General features: G+C 29.0%; 1 protein-coding gene across 2 annotated transcripts in view; it reads right to left on the minus strand.

Moving 5' to 3' along the window:
• LOC129969221 (fatty acid-binding protein-like) overlaps positions 1–20266 on the minus strand; it is a 50582-nt gene that overhangs the window by 2649 nt on the left and 27667 nt on the right. For both annotated transcript variants that reach the window (XM_056083676.1, XM_056083677.1), the window contains exon 2: positions 290–462. In XM_056083676.1, the coding sequence (XP_055939651.1) occupies positions 290–462 (173 nt within the window). The remainder of the gene's footprint in view (positions 1–289; positions 463–20266) is intronic.

Raw genomic sequence — 20266 nt, forward strand, 5'->3', positions numbered from 1 at the left:
TTGGACATCACATCCAACAGAAGCACATTTGACCATCAATGTCAGATTTAAATGCACTAGGCTCATATACATGACAGGTCTTTGGCACAATAAGGATATGAGCTTCGAACCCTCTAGTCCCAAAGCAAAATGTTAACATCAGGTACTGAGACTCTAGTATCCTTTTAAAGTAAATGTAAGAATTATGCCAATTATGTTTTAGTTATAACAAATCTACAATGCTTCAGCTTCACATACTTATTATTCATTACAATACCCTGCCTTAAAGATAATATGTAACTAATGTTACCTTGCAAGTGCTACCATCCATTCGTGTCTCTTCAAACTCTTCACCCAGTTTGAATTTTATTTCAGAGGTTTTAAAAGTAGTCGTTGTCTTCAAGATGAAAGTATCCCCATCTTGCTTGAGTTCCACAACAGGTTTGGACAAGGAACCAGCCTTGCGCATAACGATGTTCACACCTGAAAATTATGATGTATTAGGATTATTTTCAGAAATAAGCTGATTTTAAAATTAAAGAAATAAGAATAAAAATAAAATGTAGACTAATAGAAAAAAAAAACTGTTTCTTCACAAACAGTTTTATATATATATATAAACTTTAAATTCATAGAAATTTTCTTATTCTGTCCTCAAGCAGAATATGTCATAATTAAAAGTAAAGACAACAAACATTAAATTAGAGAAAACGTTGGAAATATTTTTCTAACGAATTTCTTCAAGAACTACCTCAACCAGTTCAACTACAAGAACATTTGTCACATTTCATTTTCTAAATAAAACTAAATAACAGCCAAATGATATATCACAGATGCAGTGGAAACTCGAATCTCTTATAGATTTTTTGCAGTCATTGCTTGAATTTCTGACAAGCTCCAAACTAATAGGAACTTTTGCTCTTGAATCCATTGTATACCGAGCTTAATTTTCAATACCAAACATTAACATAAATCAGCTATTCTAGGCAAGAATCAACACAGAATGCCCAGATTATCCTATAGCCAAGGGAGAGAAAAAAAAAAGAAGAAAAAAAATGCTGATTTTTCTGGTCTTTTTTTCAAAAAAAGAAAATAATAATAATAAGCTTCTGGTTTGACAATGAAAACGGCACTATTTCACCAAATGATGGAAAATTGTAACAGCCTGAATGGGAAAAAGATATTTGGAGTTACTACCTACTTTTAAAAACCGTCCCTATCTGCAATATTTATGATAAAGGATGCACTTTTATATTAATGCTCGATCACAAATGAAGTATCCAAAAGGAAAACTACGAAAGTTCTTCTGATTTTGAAGTTTCAGTGCTATCTGTTAGCTTGATTAGCGTAGTTTACGATACCACAAGATGATGGGAAAAAGACAATACGATTCCATCAAAATTACCTGTTTCTCGGGCAATTGGAGAAATAAGATGTTGGAAACTTTTCATTTCTGGTATTAAAAAATTAAAAATGAACTCTCATCGTTTTTTCTTTGGACTCTTTCAAGTATGATTCAATTTGTATCCGAAGGATAGAAAAAATGCTTAGTCTATTAAAATATAGCATATTACTACCTTCTTTTTACAAAAATGTTTAAAAACAAAACTTATGTCATTTCAAAAATACATGCTTTAATAATAATAAAATAGCCGCTGACACATCTAATTATGGCAAATATTTTTCCTCTGCATATTATTTCTTACATATTATAAAAATAAAAATGAATCTTCTTTTCCTTTTTTTTATTTAATCTGAATGATTTTTAAAAGAAAGTGTATGGCTTTTAAGAATGCCACAAATACAAAAAGATGAGAGGGAAGGGGCGACAACTCGAGTTCTTTAAAGTATTGATTTCTTGACGAATTCATAAAGCTATAATTGCATCCTACTGCAACATAGATAAACAAAAGCCTATCCTTACAGAATTTGAACAGAACATAATTACAAAATCATCAGTGATAGTACAAACCATTAAGATTAACATGTTTTCATTTAATTCAGAGGAATTATTGGATCCTTATCCCCCCCCCATAGAAATAATAATAATTAAAAAAAATGAGACTGAGTTCAATCAAAATAACAAAAGTAAACATAAGTTAGTTATTAAAAAAAAAATCTTAGAATTTAGTGCTCTTTTTCATTATTCACTAGTTAAAATTGTTTCCCTTGCTTAACTCTGAACACTGTTCCAAACATTCTGTTACAATTACACCATACAGATTTCATGTTAATTACAAACACTAAATATTTTCCTTCGACTTCTGTACTTTAACCTCTTACGCTATAAATTTAATTAATATCCTAATTAGATAACACATCCAGTTTAGGACATTCTTATTTCAATCCTTATAATAAACGGAAAGGACACCCGAGATGCTGAATTTTTTCGAAGTGACATTAGCGTTTAAAATATTAATTAATATTTTCATTTAATTGCAGATTTAAATACTAAAAATTCAATCAATCGATGCGCGTGTCAGACGCGTCATTATAGTGCAAGATGTTAAACTCGGATGGCTTGGCTTTTCAAACACTAAACAACATAATATACATTTCTTTGCAGCTGCTGATAATAATCTGTTACTTTCCATTTCTTTTACGGAACTATATCTTTAACAGGGACATAGACATTATACGTTTAAATTCAATGAAAAATTTGCATTGATTTGAATTAAATCAAAATGTCATAAAAGCGAATTGTTACTACATATTAAAACATTCAAAATTTAGAAAAGCTTTGAATCTCTAAAAAAACCTAGCGTGATTATGTTTTAGACTTGATTCGTCTATATTTTTAAATTTTGCTCTTAATAAAGCAATAACGAAAGCAAACATTTAATATTGTAACCAATAACTACCTATTAACGAAAGCAAACATTTAATATTGTAACCAATAACTACCTATCTAATAACTAAAGTATACTAAAAAGTATGAAATAGACGTAAAAAATATTTTTAATTTATTAAAATTATAAAAAAAAATGTACGGAAATTAAAATAATATTTCTGAAAAACTTATATTTCATAAATTTTACAGTGGTGTAAACATGATGTGGGTAAAAATACGCCTCGGAATAATTGAGTAAACAGCATTAAAATTCTGATTCATTTTTAAATAAAAGTTTAATTAAATTTTGAAAAAAAATTACGATTACAAATTACCCAAGAAGTCACTACCTAAATTTGGTAACTCAAAGCCTAACTATCTGAGAGTCTTGAAAGATACAGCATTGGAAATTTTGAATCCTTCATCTTACAATTTACAGATAATATGCCGGTAAATAAACATCATATTAAATAAAATGGTTACCTCGGTTATCTGAAATAAATTACCAACATATCCTCCAATCCGTAAAATTTTAAAAGTTTTAATCTAGTAGCCGTTCTTGTGAAATATTTTTCCCCCCGAAAAAAAAAATGGTGAAATGTTATAAGAGGTCAATGCATGTCAGTGTTAATGAAAAGAGTGAGAAAAAAAGTGCTTTGACATGCAGCAGACACTGTCTTTTCTATCAAAAACTTGAAAAGGAAGCATTTGATTATGCAACTGTTAATGTCGAAGGATGCACCGAGCACTAAATATTAATCAATGCCGGGTTTTGTCGAAATCATTTCACAAATAATTCAATTGAATGAGCGTCGTTATTGGCATTATTTTTCCATTCAGCATTAAAAGCTTTCCTACTCAGAAAAACTACATAGTCAAATTTTGACTTTGAAGGCGCTGAGTGGGCCGTTCGTTATTTGGAAAATGAGTAATCTTTTCAAGATTTATTTAGTTCTTTAACCTCTGCGACTTTCTGGTTGACGCCAATCTTCGTGAGAGGAAGTCAATAAACCCGACAGGAAGCTGGCATTTCTACTACACGAATTTATCTAGATAAATGTTTCTTGTCGCCTCTTTGGAAAATCTACGCAAAATAACAGGAATCCACGTCTGAATGACTCAGCCAGGATGATGAGATTACAAGAAACTCTTCTGTACTGACAGTCTGCCTTAGGGCAACCAATTTCGGCATAGACATATTTTAGAAATTGGAAATACACACCAAGGAGGGATTTGTTTAATTCATTTAAAATTAAACGAGACTAAGCAACATTTTTAGATAAACCCTGAAGAAAAATTGATTTTAATTTTCTCGTATACGTAGTATACAGAAAATCAAATTCTAACGAGATTTTGACAAATCTCCAAGTTTTAAACCTTCCTGAAACCGGGGGAGGGGGGGGGGAAGAGAAAATGTTCGTCTGTCTGTCGGTGACAAAGATAACTCAAAAACACTTTGTGCTAGAAGGTTGAAATTTGTTACACGGTCTTTACATCAATTTGAAGATTTCTACCAAGTTTTGTGTAAAATCTGTTGAGAGGAAGTCCGTCTGTCCGAATATAAGTTAGCAGGATAATTACAAAACAGAGTTAGACAGATAAAATCCGGTATACAGATTTAGCATCTACAGTGTAGATATAGTTAAATTAGCTTAGTAGATATTAAGCTAAATCTAATTACGGGTTGACTGTTTGTCGGTCTATACTTTCAGAAATAAATAAACGCGATAAAATTTTTAAAAACACACACAGATTTAAATATATTAAAAAGTCGCATGCCGAATTTGATTACTCAAGCGGTTTTGTGCCAAATTTTTGTGTCAATCGGTTGAGAAAACGTGTGTAAAACACAAATTTGATTTTTGGATACTATTAATACTTGTCAGGGATTAATCGCCACTCGCCAAGGATGACACGATAGATTCAGTAAAAATGCTAAATTCAAGCCAAAAGTTAATATTTCGTAATTATTGTACACCACTGCCATGTAAGACCTTCTCTGGCATGGCAAGTTTATTAGAGAATATGCCAGAAAGTTTTTGATAGACTACTCCCACTGGTTTTAATCATTTTCACTTTTTAGCATAATTTTTAACAATAGATTTCATTATTGCTCTGAGATTCAAGTCATTTCCATTGCTTCAAATATTTAATCACGTGATTGCATTCCATTGAACTGAGGAAGAAGGATTTTGTTTAATTATATAAATAAATTGAATAAAAGTTAAAAGTTGCCAAAATCCATATTCAAAATACAAATAAATAAATAAATAAAGAGGAAAGCATCCAGCACTGAGAAAAATACGTAAAAAAAGAGAGATGCAATTGTTATTTAGCAATCACACACTAGCTTCAATTTACAATAATTTTAGTGTTCCAAATTTAGGTCAAACACCCGTGGATCGATATTTAAATTGCAATATCAGTTCCCTTTGTCTTAACTATCGATTCTTTTTTTTTTTATTTGCACCTTTGCTCTTAAAAGTAGTAAAAATATTGAAATACGATGCACTACGATTTAACCGGAGCGTGTGAATTCATTTATAATTAATTTCTAGGAATTATTATGCATCTCAAAAAGGATGTGGCACTAAAGTTTCAAATCAATTAGTTGGAAAAATTATTCAAGAATGAAATCTTCTGTGCTATCATTTTTTTTCGCCTCTAACCTATTTTTAACAGCATTTAAATAAATCTACATAGAAAAATGAGATAAGAAAAGGAAATGAAGACAATTTTCATTTTATTTTATTTTCTTTAGACTAAAGGAATATTAACCCATTAAAGTCCAACGTCCTCATTTGAGGATATCTCAAATTTCACTTCCGTGGCTAAATCAATCACATTTTATTCCATTTTTGTTTTGTCTAGCAAATCAATATGGTTCCCCTAACTCATAAACATATTTCAAATGGATATATATCCATTAGCCATATTTTAAAATCAAAATGTAATTTAGAATTTTTGTTTTTGGCTTATATGAATGGATTTAAAAAAATTGAAATAAATCCTTATTTTTTGATACCTTAAAGAAAGTAAGGACAGGAAATGTTTTTATATCTATTTATAAGCGATGCCTAGAAACATATCGCATTTAGAATCATAAAATTTGGCACATAAATAATTATAACGATGGCAAATACTCCTCATCTAATGTTTTGTGTTATACTGGATGATTTTTTTGCACTCTTTTTCCCCCTTAGTATGGATTCTCATGATTGTAGAAAAATAAGAAATCTTTGTACCATCAAAAAAAGCAAACAATTGTTGTTCTAAATATATTTGTTTTGGTCCTCTGACCTAATTTACTGAATTTTTAATAATTAATTAAGAATAAATTAATCATTTTCCCGGAAAATTTTAAAAATGGAAGCTAAAATTTTTGTACCCGCCATTTTATTTCCATTATCTTTTTAAACTTTTCTGAAGTTATTTTATTGATTGTTTTTTAATTAAATCTTGTCCAGATAAATTGTCAGATTATTTTTCTATTCACTAACACAAGCAATGACGAATGAAAACTTCTTCCGCAAGAAAGATTTGGCAAAATGCCAAATAAGAATCTACGAAACCAAGAATCATGAAAATTTATTAAAAAAGAAAGGAAAAAAATGTTTTTTGTGAAAGCAAAACCTTACCAAATTTGTTAATCGACACTTGGTAACAGCTTACAAGTTTAGATTATTAGAGTGTTCGAATCGTTGGAAATACCAACACAATATTCGTTCACTTTCAAATAAAAATTGAATTTGAAACTAAAATACATTAAAATGTTATTGTGAAATTTAGCTCCAACAAAAATTCTGAAGAAACTCAGTTATTACCAAATTACAACATAACATTAGAGTTAAAAAAAAAAAAAAAACTTTCAACAAATGGTGAGATATTTTATATCACGCATAAATTTCATGAGAAAGATGATAGAATATTAATAACTTAACAATCTTGAGCAATGATATGAAAAAAAGAATTTATGAGTTCTTATAATGGCTGTGTGAGAACTGAATCGATGTTTTTCTATTTAGAAAATAAAGTGCAAGAAAATTTTTTCGATTTCTCTGGAAAATGGAGAGTGATGAGGAATAGGCGACCACTCATCACATATTTAGAGACTATGAATCTTCATACGAAATTTAATTTTTGGAAAAAGATCCAGTGGTTAGGGTTGGCGAACTCAGCAGCGGGCTTTTCAGATTTCGACTTAGCTAACATTCATCATATCAAGCGGAACTCAGTGCGGGTTCTGCTAATTACATTTTGGAAATCCTTTCATATTATATAAAGTGTTTAAAAATTTGTTTTCAAATTTTATTTCACAGTCATTTTAAAGTGGTGTTTGACATAATTTAAAAGAATTTTATTGACATTTTTTACTTTAAACTAATTAGGATATTAATGGAAATTTTTGCTGTTTTCACAAACAGCAAGAACGGGGGGAAGGTGGAATCCTTACTGACGTCAGGTTTCTACAGCATCATTAAATAGATGAAAACTTGGGGGGGGGGGAGGGAGAGAACTTATGAACTAAGTATCTGTTGTTTTTTTTAATAGAAAAAGAAAATCAAACGAGATAACAAAATTTAAAAACATGCCAATCTTTGATCAGGTAAGTAAAAATAATTCCCTTGTATCTTGTATTTAATTTCCTAAATTGTTTTTTGCTTTAATCCTTTGTATATATATATACAATATCTTTATTCTGTTAAATCCTTTTCTATTAGTTCCCTAGGAGAAAAATTAAGTGGATTTTCTTATTTATTTTTTCTATCCAATATAATAAAAATATGAAACAATTAAAGCTAAAGTAACGAAGCTATTTATTTATAATCTTTTATTTATTATCTAGGAAAAAATAAATCTTAATCATTTAAATTAAATTAATTTTAATAACAAAAGATGGAAATCTGAATCAGGTCAAATTAGATGTAAATAATTTGAAATTTCTAATGAGATATAAAATCGGAAATCCTAAATCATCCTTGAATATAAATTCAAAAAATTTAATAAAATTGTTTTGGAAAATCCATTCAAAGAGATGCATTTGAATATATAAGAGAGATAACGAACACACAAATAATAACAATAGTAATAATAATATCGATGCGAGGCGCAAGCGTATAAAACTAGTAACTAAAACAATGAAAAATATTGTTGTTTGTAAGATGTACAAAATGTACTTAAAAAATGAATATTACAATAAAATGGAGTCACTGAAAAGCTTAAGCTTTGAATTTTAAAGTGATGTAAAAATAAATTTTGAACAATCGTATGCTCCGTAATAAAATTCTGATTATTTTAAAATAGAAATTGAATTAAAATTTTGAAAATCCTTTTCTTATTGATCACGTATTAAAGAAATAATCACATGCCAAATAAATTTGATAGCTACAAGTTCAATAGGCTGTTCTGTAGAGCACTTTGATATGACTTTTATAATGTATCTAACATCGCATAAAGATGTTAACGCATAAAATAAACATTATCACGTTTCATTACTAAAGTTTCAATTAATAATAATAATAAACTGAATATGCATGTGAAGAAATTCCTGGATAATTTAATTCATTGTTAGTTATTATACATGTTTTAAGAGTGCGTAAATTTTTAAATAGTTAAACAAAGCAATTATTATTTTTAAAAAATCTTTGAGCAATGGTTATAACTATTTGTTACAGAATATATTCAGAAACCGTACTGCGATAGAATAAGAATTAAAATTCCAAACCAACCAGACATGTAACTTTTTTTTTTTTTGAACTAGAATAACGAACCTAGAGAAGCCGAGTCTGCAGTTTAATTAGTCGCCTAACTAAATATAGCATCCGTTTAGTTTAAAAATGGGTCATCTTGCTTTTATACCAGGAGCATGTTTCTGTAACCTGAAATTCAACAATAAATGATTCGTCACTCAAATGGACTACGCTAATGGATTGCGACAAGCTTCATTAGGTAGTTTGTTCATTCATTTTTGATTTGGCACGCACAACCGGTACCTAAAGTATTCGAAAATTTCAAAAATGTTCGAAATGAGTTCTTGCCATTTTATTAAAATAGACGTAGCTTTAAAAATATGTAGCTTCTCCAATAATATCTTCCATACATTTAATCAAAAATGTTTAAATAATATATTAAATTGAATAAAGAACACACTATATAACATACAAATGAACGTAGAGCTATTTTGAGGCATTGTCCGACAAAACTGTTTTAATAAAACCCTTGCAATAATGTCATTTAAAATTACAAATAAGTATAGCATCATCTCTCTATTTTCTATGGTCAATGACAACTCGAAAGTACGTAAAAAGTAATGTACATTATCGTAGTATAATGCGTAACTTATTTATACGACTGTTAGAGCAGCGGTTCCCAACTATTGTATCCCATCTTATCCTTTGATTAATCTTTTTGATTTTAAGTAACTCCCTACAGTGCAAGAAAAAAAATTAATAAAACTAGGGAGTTAAATCAACCTAAGAATGAAATAATTAGTAACCTAATAATAATTAATAAATAGTAATAACCCAAAAGTGAAATTTAATTTAATCCCTTAACTATAGTGTTCGTGCGTCATGTGCATCGAATTATCGATTCTTAAACATAGGCCAAAATTAAATCAGACATAATAATTCGATGCAAAAATTACACACGAGTAGAATGAGTAGAGCAGCAGATTCCCGAAATTGAACTTGTCATCTAATTGTAATCAAACTGTGGAGTATAGATAGATAGTATATTTCTTTCTCAAAGTATGAAATCTTAACCTTACTTTTAAGAATATAAATAAGGTTAAAATTCCAATTTATTTTAGAGCTAGTTGCCTTTGACGACCAGCTAATTCGCCGGAGATATTAGTTAATCATTCAGGTATAACATTAATATTTGACATTTTGAGGGAGTAATGGACATGAATTCGTATTATTTTAATTGTCCTACATATGCTCAGTTCGCTTTATATACAAATTTTCCTAATAGCAACCAGTTCCATGACATCATAGCGTTATTTAAAACGCAATTATCCGATTCATCCATCTTTTATAATTCACTGCATTGTAACATTACTTTCTTCATTCGTTTGATAAATAATACAGATATACTCCTTCCGTTTTCAACAATGGCAGAAAATGACACTTAAATATTTGAAGAAACAATGAAAACGGCTTGAATTTCAGGACAACAATGTAATCTATTGTTGAAAATCAGAAACAAAAATTTAAAGAATTGGCAAAATGCTTTTTTTTTTTTTAAAATTTAAGATGGCAAAATTTTTTGTGCTGTAATATTTTCGGAAGTTACAGGTGAAGACATCAAAATTTCGATTATTTTTTTATTTATATTTTAAAAAATCATAGTGAGATGCTTATTTCCACCCTCCAAAATACTTACATTTGTGTCAAGTTTGGTAGCTTTAAGTCAAGCAATCTGGTTTGTAGAGCGCTAACACAAGCACATGTTTATCTTTATTATTAGTAGAGATTCATATCAGTGCTTTACGTTATGATTTTAGCTTCGACTTTCAAATTTGATATAAAAATTTTTTGAAATGGTACATTTCAACAAACTAATAAAAATGTGTCGAAGATTATTTTCTTTCTTCTCCATAAGTTCCATCTAAATTTTAAAAAGCAGTAACAGACTAACTTTGTTGACACACAATATGAAAGTTTACAAAATTGCTTTTGTGCAAAAACAATTTTCAACATCCCATTATAAAGTTTAAAGTATACATTCCGACAACGTATTCCCATTCAACAATAACTATAAAACCGTTTTATTACTTTACATTGTTTTTAACACTTACCTAATAAAACAATCGTAAAAAAACACACCCATTCACTTTACTTGAAAAGTACATAATTGTGCCTCAATATTGAAGTACAATTCTCAATGAATTTTACAACCAGCAGTAATAAATATCTGCCAAACAATAAATCTTTTTACGAGCAATTTGAAATCCATTCTTGGCAAAAGATCAAATCAACCTTTACGTGGCATTTACAGCGAATCATTTCGAAGTTTCAAATTTTGTATCAAAACACCGCGAAAACAGATAAGAGTTTAGAGGATATTACGTTTTGGTAAGAGTTGGGGGGAAAAAAGAAGTTGTAAATGAGGAACATATATAGAGTTTGTACATAGGGTGCCTACTCTAATCGTGGCCAATGATTAATTAATAAACAATTAGAAATATGTAGCTTCAATGAAAAAAAAGTTTTAAAAATTGTACAGAATTATATATTATTTTGTTTCAGTTATTAAAGTTGTTGAAAAACTGCAGAATCTAAATTTTTATTCTTTTCTCCGATCCTATTACCCATATTTAGCAAAATGTTTTTGATACACTAATATTTTAACTTTTTCAACCTCAAGGAAAATAAATCCAAACAACAAACTCTAGGTGACTTTTGATTAATTTAAAATAATAATTAGTAACCAGTTTTAAAATTTTTTTAAAAAAGCCCTTTTCTGTTTAATATATTAATGTGCAAAAATAATTTACTATACAAATATGACCGATAGGGTCTAGGGACTGTATAAAATTTCGATTTCGTAATTTTTTCATCAGCTTATTTATTGACTGAAAATAAAATTTAAAAAAATATTTCCATTTGGAACAATTGTCTATCTACAGCAATTCAAAAATGAGTGAATGGGCCATGATTAAAATGGATATCCTGCAAATATAAAGAACTACACTCTATTTAAGTAGTTCAATTTGCCCCCTTTGGGTCAAATTGAAGAACCAAAATAAATGATGTCCGATTTTCAAAAAGCAATCGCTAAATAAAACAATCGCCTTTATATAGCAAGTTAAGAGTAATAAATATATAATTGTACGCTGAGCTCTTGGCACTAGGAAGAAAAGACAAAATATTACTGATCAGAGTTTAGATTTTCTAAACTATATTTTCCCAAACTATATATAAAAGGAAAAAATGGGGAGGAATAATTATTTATATCAGTTTTCATTGGTTCATTTCTATGTTTTTCATTGTTCAGATAATATTGCTAAGGCTTTCCGCACTTGTAAATAGTTATTCCAGAAGTCAGAAAATAAAATCGAATACGGATAATATTGAGCAGAATTTTCAAATAGTAAACATGGCAGTTGTACACAAAAACGCAAACAAACCTACGACCAACTATCTACAGCAGATTTCTAAAATTCGGTCCTTTATCAGCTTTGAGGAAAAAGGAAAATTAGGCACAAGTCAAGTTGGATGAAATGAATATAAAATAAATTGTCACCTATCATTATAACTGCCAAAAAGATTCGGCATGACTTCGATGATTGGACAGGATTTCAGATTTATGTAAATCATATTTTCTTACAAACTTTTTTTTTTATAAAGTCTTTATACCAAAACTATTCGATAAAAGGGTCCCTCCCTTCCTTTACAAACAACAAATCAATTTTGAAGCAATACAAAAATCCTTTTAAAAGAACAAATAAGAAATATCCATCAAAAATAAGTGGTAGTAATAGAATTTAGAAGCAAGATTTGAAAGGAAATATTATAAACCAATCAGCTTTGGCGACTAGCGTCTTCGCTGGAAACTGGCTTTCCTAGGCGTTAAACTATAAATCTGGAATGAGTTTATTTAAATTTTCACCTCATTAACTGAATTATATCAACTGAAAAAGTATTAATTTAATGGAATCTGTATATTACAAATTATTACACCAGGAAATTAAAAAAGTGAATATATTGAGAAGTAAAACCGAGATGAAAATCTCTTTGGAACACGCGATTGAATGGCTTGATGGTACAATGAATTTAGTTTGAGTTTCAACACAACTATAAAATCAAGTTACAGATTATGTATTAAACTAATTTTTAGGAAAAACATTAAAATTAGAGTAAAAGTGTGTGTAAATGAAATTGGTATAATTTAAAATGTTCTCTTTTGTATTATAAAATAATACATCATTAAAATATATTTACATTATTTTCAGAAAGTAAAATTGAAAAATGACAAAAATTTGCCTGATTCTCTTTAAAGGCAATACTGGCATTAAATGTAGTTAAGAACTAGTAAAGTAGAAAAAGGAAATACTTCGAATTATAATCTAAAATATAAAACGCAAACCTTCTTTGTTTTCTCGAAAAAGTTGTCTCTTTAAGGTCATTCGTGTATTGGCCTTAAAAGTAGTCCTAATGGATAATAAACACGCTAACCTTGAGAAGTGACTAAGTAAGACAAAAAGAGTAAATGATAACTGATCACCTCCACTGTATGAATCATACGGAAAAAAAAAAAAGAAAGAAACCCAAGTTCATATTAAATTTCACTCTTCGTAACAGAAATGAAAATTTTTACATTGCAACAATTTTTATTTTAAAATTTGAAATCTGTTTCTCTGTTCAATTTGAAGGAAATTGATTTAAACTGTGCTTAAAATGTTATTGTTTCAGCATTTTCTACATTATTTCTACATTTTGTAAAAATGATATAACAAAATAAACAAATTAGAAAATAATACAAAACGATTGCCATATTTCCTACTTATGACACATGACGGCTAAAGGCGAATTATTTTATATCACTAATTTGCAATCATAAATCAAAAAACAGTTCCACACTTCTCCGATTATTCAAACTGATCATGCTATAAAGCTTTGAATATCATTATTTTAAACCATCTAAAAAAAGATCCGCTTAGAAAACTTACTTCGAGAAAGATCCGATTATACTTTCTTCGAGAAAAAAGCTAATAAACTCAACGGCAAGCTTCGCGACAGCCATCGATTCTTTTACAATGAAATTGAAAGTTTTATAACTCAGCCAAATTTGATCACAGAAGAATGGATTTTTTTTTTTCGTTCGAAACGTTAGTGTCAAAATATTTTACTAAATATGACTTACAGGATAGAGAGACTCAAAAAGATTTTATAATTTTATCAGAAATAAACATTAATCATAACTATTCTATTTAAGAGTATTTTTCCCAATTGCAATTATAAGCTTACCACTAATGATTTAAAAATGACCTATTGAGCCACAATTAGAATGAGCATCCGATATATTTATATAGTAGTTCCTTTTATTCAACACGAAATATTCTCTTAAAAACTTGACTTCTTTTTTTAATTCCTACTATTAGCTCACACTCTCTCTATATATATATCTTGTTCAAATTTTCAATTTTTAATAAAATACTTTTTATTGATCCACTCAAGTTCAAATACATTTTTTTTTAATTAGTAGTGGATGACACTTGATGTTAATACAGTTTTTTTTCAAATATTAAATGATTAATTAAATTTGTCCAGTAATTTCTATCTGGTCGCCAAAGTCGCCAGGCTCTATTTTGCCACTTAATATTGTTATTCTGTCATATGTATATATATTGTCATATTAATTGTAATTATTTAATAAAAAGTAACTAAAATAATAAAAAAAATTACCTAAGTAGGAATTGACTTATTTTTTTTATATATAGATACTTATTTTTTATATATATATACTTGTTATTCAATCAACTACAGTTGATCACGCATTGTTTAAATCTGATGATCTGATTTTATATGTATGTTTTAAAATGTTACAGCGAACATTTTTCACTCTTACTTTAATATCTATGAAACATGTATCCTTATAAACATTTTTTTAAAATTTATTTTGTTTATTAAAAATTCAGCCATAAACATTTTTTTTTAAAAATTTCAAGAACATTTTTTTGACCACAGCACTTACAAAATATTTTCAAACTCGGTTCTCAGCAATCAGTATTCATTTCTGAAAGAAACCATATTTCACATTCCTTTCTTCAAGCTTTTAGTATTGTTTACTCCATATCAGTTGAAGTATCTGTTTTCTTAAGCGGTCTCTTCACAGAAAAAGCAACTTGAACACACGGAAGATCGTAAAGAACTTGCCTAAGCACATAAACCCAAAAATAGAGCTGTAAAGCCTTTCTTTGGACCGGAACAGGATAATCATTAGACAATAAATTAAAGCACCCAAGAATATGGTTAATTAATGAATCGTAACACGGACTACTGTATCAATAAGATTAAGAATTAATTAATATCCAATTAAAGATAAGAATTTTTGTGCGAGCACAAGTCATCCGACTAAATGAAGAATGGCATCGAATTTTGATAAATAATATTTATTCATTTATTTTGAACCTATGGATAAATCGAAAGAACGTATAAAATCTTTCAATTTAACTCGATTCATTTCATACTAGTGAGTATAGAATTATGTAATAAATTTTTCATCAATTCCCAGAATGTTAGATTTCCAGATTTTCGAAAACTTTTTTTTTTTTAGAATTTATTATTTTCACATTTACAATAATGTTCTCTAGATAGCAATAAAAAATTATACTGAATTATCAGGTAATTGATGGATTAAATTTTTTATTTCATACCAGGAACGCCACCCGGTAGCGAATTTGATAGGAAAAAACTGATTTTATAAAATTTGAAAATATTTGTAATAATTTATTATATAAAAAAAGAAATAAAATTTAATGCATTCTATTGCTTTTCTTGAATTTATTATTATCATTGAAGATGAGCAAGGCTTGATTGCAAAATCAGATTTCCACGGATACTGCATTCATGGCAATATGGGCTCATGAAGCCCATAAATACAATGTGAAGATCAGTTATTAAGTTGAAGTATTTTCTATGCTATCGTTTCCGGAATGTTGAATTCTAAGTTGATAATCTATATACTAGTACGAGTCAAAACTAAACCCAAATGCTAATTTCAGTATTACTTCTTTCTTACACCTGTCCCTTCCCCACGGAATTAAGAATTCTGTAGTTGCAACAGTTGAACGGTTCGATAAATCCCAAAAGCACGCCGGGTATTCAGAAAATGCAGTAAGAACCGCATTATAATTACAAGTACAAATAACAGCCTTCTTCCTAATTACTCACTAACTTTCTCATTATGTCCCTCGTTACTTGAAATACGTCATTGTTAGGGAACCTTAATAACAAGAACACAATTGAGAGCAAAGAAATTTTTTTTGTTCAATTTTGCACTATTGTTCCGAGATATCTTATATGACCGTAAGTTTTTCGTAAAGTCAAAGTTACAATTGTCGACCAATGAAAGTAAACAATAATATGCGTGATTAGCAAATTTTATTCAAATCGTTATAACTAGATGATGTACAAGGCAAAAATACTTTTCATATGCTTTTTTTTTTTTTTGTATTGAATAAATTTGCATTTCTGAAATAAAAGTCTCCAATTTTTTTGCGATTAGACCCAATTAGAAATAAACAAATATTCGTAAGCTAGCCGCTTTTGGCGAGCAGATTATTGACATTTTAGTTTGTTAACCCTTTCTAGGGCCGTGGGAAGTATGCTTCCCACCAAATTTATCAATCTTTGTATGAAATTATGTAGGTTCGCATAAGCTCCGACAAATTTTTTTTTAGTAAGTCAGAAACTTAGATGCTTCAGTTCTTTATCTCAGATAAAATGATGTGTCTTGATTTGTTACTTAATTATTAATTTACCAAATCAATTAATTAATCAAATTAAATTTATCTAATAAGCTAAATGGATCCCTTTTCTTATTCTAATTTCAAGCTTAAAAATATTTTAACATAATTATGACTAGTAAAAAATGGCCCTTTAAAGGGTTAAAATGATTAATGATGGAATGCATTTTTAAAAATTTCTTGTTACTGCTACGACTGAAAACATAATTTAATAGAATATATTTGCTACAAATTACTATGGGTGTAAATTAATAAGTGCATGCATTACAAATAAAAAGCAAAAGTGAAAAACTCCTACTTCAGAGTTAAATGTTCAAAAAAAAATATCCTTTATTTATTATCTTTAATATTTTGTAAATTTTGTTGCATTTGTTTGAATTTCAATATAATATGCTATTAATTGTGCATTAAATTATTTTTTTAATAAAAAGTATGAAATATAAAAAAAATTAAACAAAAATGAAATTGATATTACTAAAAAATTTTTTTGAGTTTAAAGATATTGTAAAAAAACCATTTTTGTGGAACAATAGTTTTGAAAGCTACGGTCATCAATTTTTATAGTCAAGTCATAAGATTACACATATGGTGACGGTAAGCCTATTTTCGCACTTAGTTAAACTTTCTGTTTGGTGCCTATTTCTCGATTTCCTTTACATCTTTTTTCTGACTGATTGAAATTTTTGGAAACACGGCAAACCCTTGTAACATTCCCCGTTTCCCAGTACTGATAAGACATTTACAGCCAGCTATGTCGTCGCTGTTACTTACTGAACTCCTCGAGATAGCCAGATGGTGGATCTTCTCACCTGGGTGGTCTCGCATCTGTTCATTAGCGACTACAGTGAAAGACCACATGTGGAATTCCTCGTCCAAGAGGTATTGATCGTACCTTCAAAGAGAAAAGCGTGTCCAAACATCTGGATGCTAAATGTTTCTCATTGTGAAAGGACTATGATAACTCCGCGTTCCAGAATAGTCAGTTGTGAAAGGTGCGTCATACAAAGGACCTTCCCACGACCGACTGGCGCCGCTGAGAGAGCATATTGCTGAACCCCGATTTTCCGAAAGAGAGCTCAAATGACCAATGTAAATTAAGAGGCGGAGATAGTCGCCAAAATAAAGTGCGGAGATTTTTTTAAGAGGATAGAAGAGACGAATTGCAGGTAGACTGTTGGACTACGCCCACGAGTTCGGAGTCCGAGAACCAACTGAGTTTCAAGAAAGTCTTCGACTGTTGTATCTCCTACTACAGGTGTAAATAACTATTTATTTAACCAAGATTAGAACAAGTTGTTCTTTGTATATATAGGGCTGTAAAATAAAGATATGTCTGGAAATTCTGCTTCGTTATTTGATCAGTCTAGATCAAGACACTACAGCCTCTTCAGAGTATTTCTAATAAAATATTTTGTAGCTTCATTAAATAGAGAAAAGTTTAAATACAGCTGTTAAAAACATATTTACATTTAACTGTTGCCATTCGACAATAAGTAATGAAAGAGAATTCTTCGTCATGTATGTTAGCATTTCATGCATTTGGACCATTTACATAGAAGCGCGGAACATTATGCAAGTATAATTGATGGTAAATGAAACATTTTTTAAATTGAACTTTTTACAAAAAGAGGGATAAATAATAAATAAACTTTATTATTTGCCTCTGCAGAAGCCAATATATTTTCATACAATTGTCTACTTTAGGTAATGAAATTTTAGAATCGGAAGTATATGTCTAGGTGAAATATTTAGGAAAATAAACACTTGTTCTTCACTTTTGGGGGGGGATGCAGTATAAAAAACAAGCAAGAGCATGTACTTGTTTTTTAAACAAACAAACAAAAAACTATCAGAACGTGCATGTACTTGTTTTAAAAAAAAAAAAAAAAAAAAAAAAAAAAAACTTATCAAAAAGTTAAATTTATTTTATACGTAATACGAAATGCTTCATCGAATTGTATGAAACCTAGTCAAATTTTGTGTAGCGTTATACGAAAATCCACTCTTAATAACTAAAAAGGAAAAAGATGTTTTTCCTCCCGTCTATATTCACAATTTCATCCTTCCTCCTAACGCCATGAAAGCTGTTATTAAACGAAGCACAGAGAGAAAAGGTTACAAATTCTACAGGAAACCAAAAATTAAGTCATTTTTCATTCTCACAATACCAACAGCAGGAAAAACAAGTCACTAAAATCAATATTTTAAAAGAAATTATCCAGTCGAACTTATTTTTTAAAGAACGAAATAGTTCCAGGAATTGTTTTTCACTCAGTCTTTAAGAACAAAAGACAAAATAAGTAACTGACAATAAAGACAATGAATTTTATCTGATGTGTACTTTGAGAAAGTTAGCATGGACAAACAAATAAATTCGATATTGGGAGAAAAAGAATAGAAGCCATAAAAACCAAAAGGTATTCTCACGATCCTTATATAGATTTATATGAATGAAAACGCGTTTTTATGGTTTAGATGGATCGTAACGCGCTGAGAAGAAATGCTTGGAACAGATTGAGAAGTTAAAATAATTTATTATGACACAATTTGCCAATTTTTTTATAGGTAAACTTTTCAAATGATTTATTTCTTCTCAGTTTGCGGTTCTGAACTTTTTTTAGAACTTAATGCTACAGTTATTTAGACAATGATTTTTAATACATGGTTTTTAAGATAATACGACTCAGAAAGCTTTCTTGATTTTTTTTTCCCAATATTTAGAGCCGAATTTTCATATGCCCTTAGACATTTTTTTAAATCTAATTCCAATTATCTAACTCCAATTATTTTCTTAAAAATTTTTTTCAATTAATTAAATATCAATAGACAACCATTGAGATCATTATACATTTTCATATTTTTAAGAAAGATGGAAGATGGAAGATGTTTTATGGACAAGAATTATAAGCAGCATGCAGCTGGTATCTATTAATGTTGCATCAGCATTTAGTATTGACAAAATACTACAAATTAAACTTCTCTAATTACGAAAATGTTGGAACATCAGATTCTTTTAATCCGTAAAATTGATCTAGAACTAGGCAAATTTGCTTGTGTGATAAAATAGAGCTCACATTTGTAAGAAAATACAGTTTTTTTCCCTGTAAAATATTAGTTAATAAAACTAATATTTACAGGGGAAAAAAAAAAAAAAAAAAGAGTTCGGAAAAAATTTCCTTAAATTATCGTTGAGATATTTTTTTCCCCCAGAAATCGTCGATTTGAATTGTATAAATCAAATCGCGTCCACAACAAATACGCTGCGTTTTAACAGAATTTTGTGATTTTAATAGCTAAAAAAAAAAAAAAAAAAAAGTAATTTGTTTATATTTAAATTTAAAGTTTTTTCCCCCCCACTTCCTTTATTGGTATTGCGAGCCCTTTTCCTAGGCATTATGTAAATCAGGGAAACCGCAATATCGTGGAATGATTGCTTGTCTATTGTTATCGTTGCAGTTGCGTCATTACTGCGTTAACACCGTCTGTCTCTAATTTTGGTTAAACAATTGAATTTTTTTACTATTTGTATATCATCGTTTTTTCACGTCTTGGCTACCCTTTTGTTAAAATGTCCCTGTTACAGAGGTGTGTAGGCAATTTTGCGGGGTATTTAATTTAAATTATATAAAAAAAATACATAATGTTATAGAGTAGAGTAGAGTTAAATGTAGAGTACAGTATAAAAATCATAATAATTTTAAGTGAGATAGTTTCATTTGATCAGGAAAAAACTAAAGTTAAAAAGAGAACTTCAATTATTCGGTTCAAAAATGAGGTCAAGGAGATTAAGTGTAACAACTTGCTAGACGAATTAATAAAAATAAAATCCGTACTTTTTTTTTTTTTTTTTTGCATAAATCTACTTGCTAAGTTCCATTACTCAGCAGAACCACCACCAACGAATCAAATTATGGAGTATTAATTGCATGTTCGAATTACGGTTGAATTCGTTTCCGTTCCGACGACCCATTCCTCACGTGCAT

Source organism: Argiope bruennichi, chromosome 5 (genome assembly GCF_947563725.1).
Source record: "Argiope bruennichi chromosome 5, qqArgBrue1.1, whole genome shotgun sequence".
NCBI classification, from domain to species: Eukaryota; Metazoa; Arthropoda; class Arachnida; order Araneae; family Araneidae; genus Argiope; species Argiope bruennichi.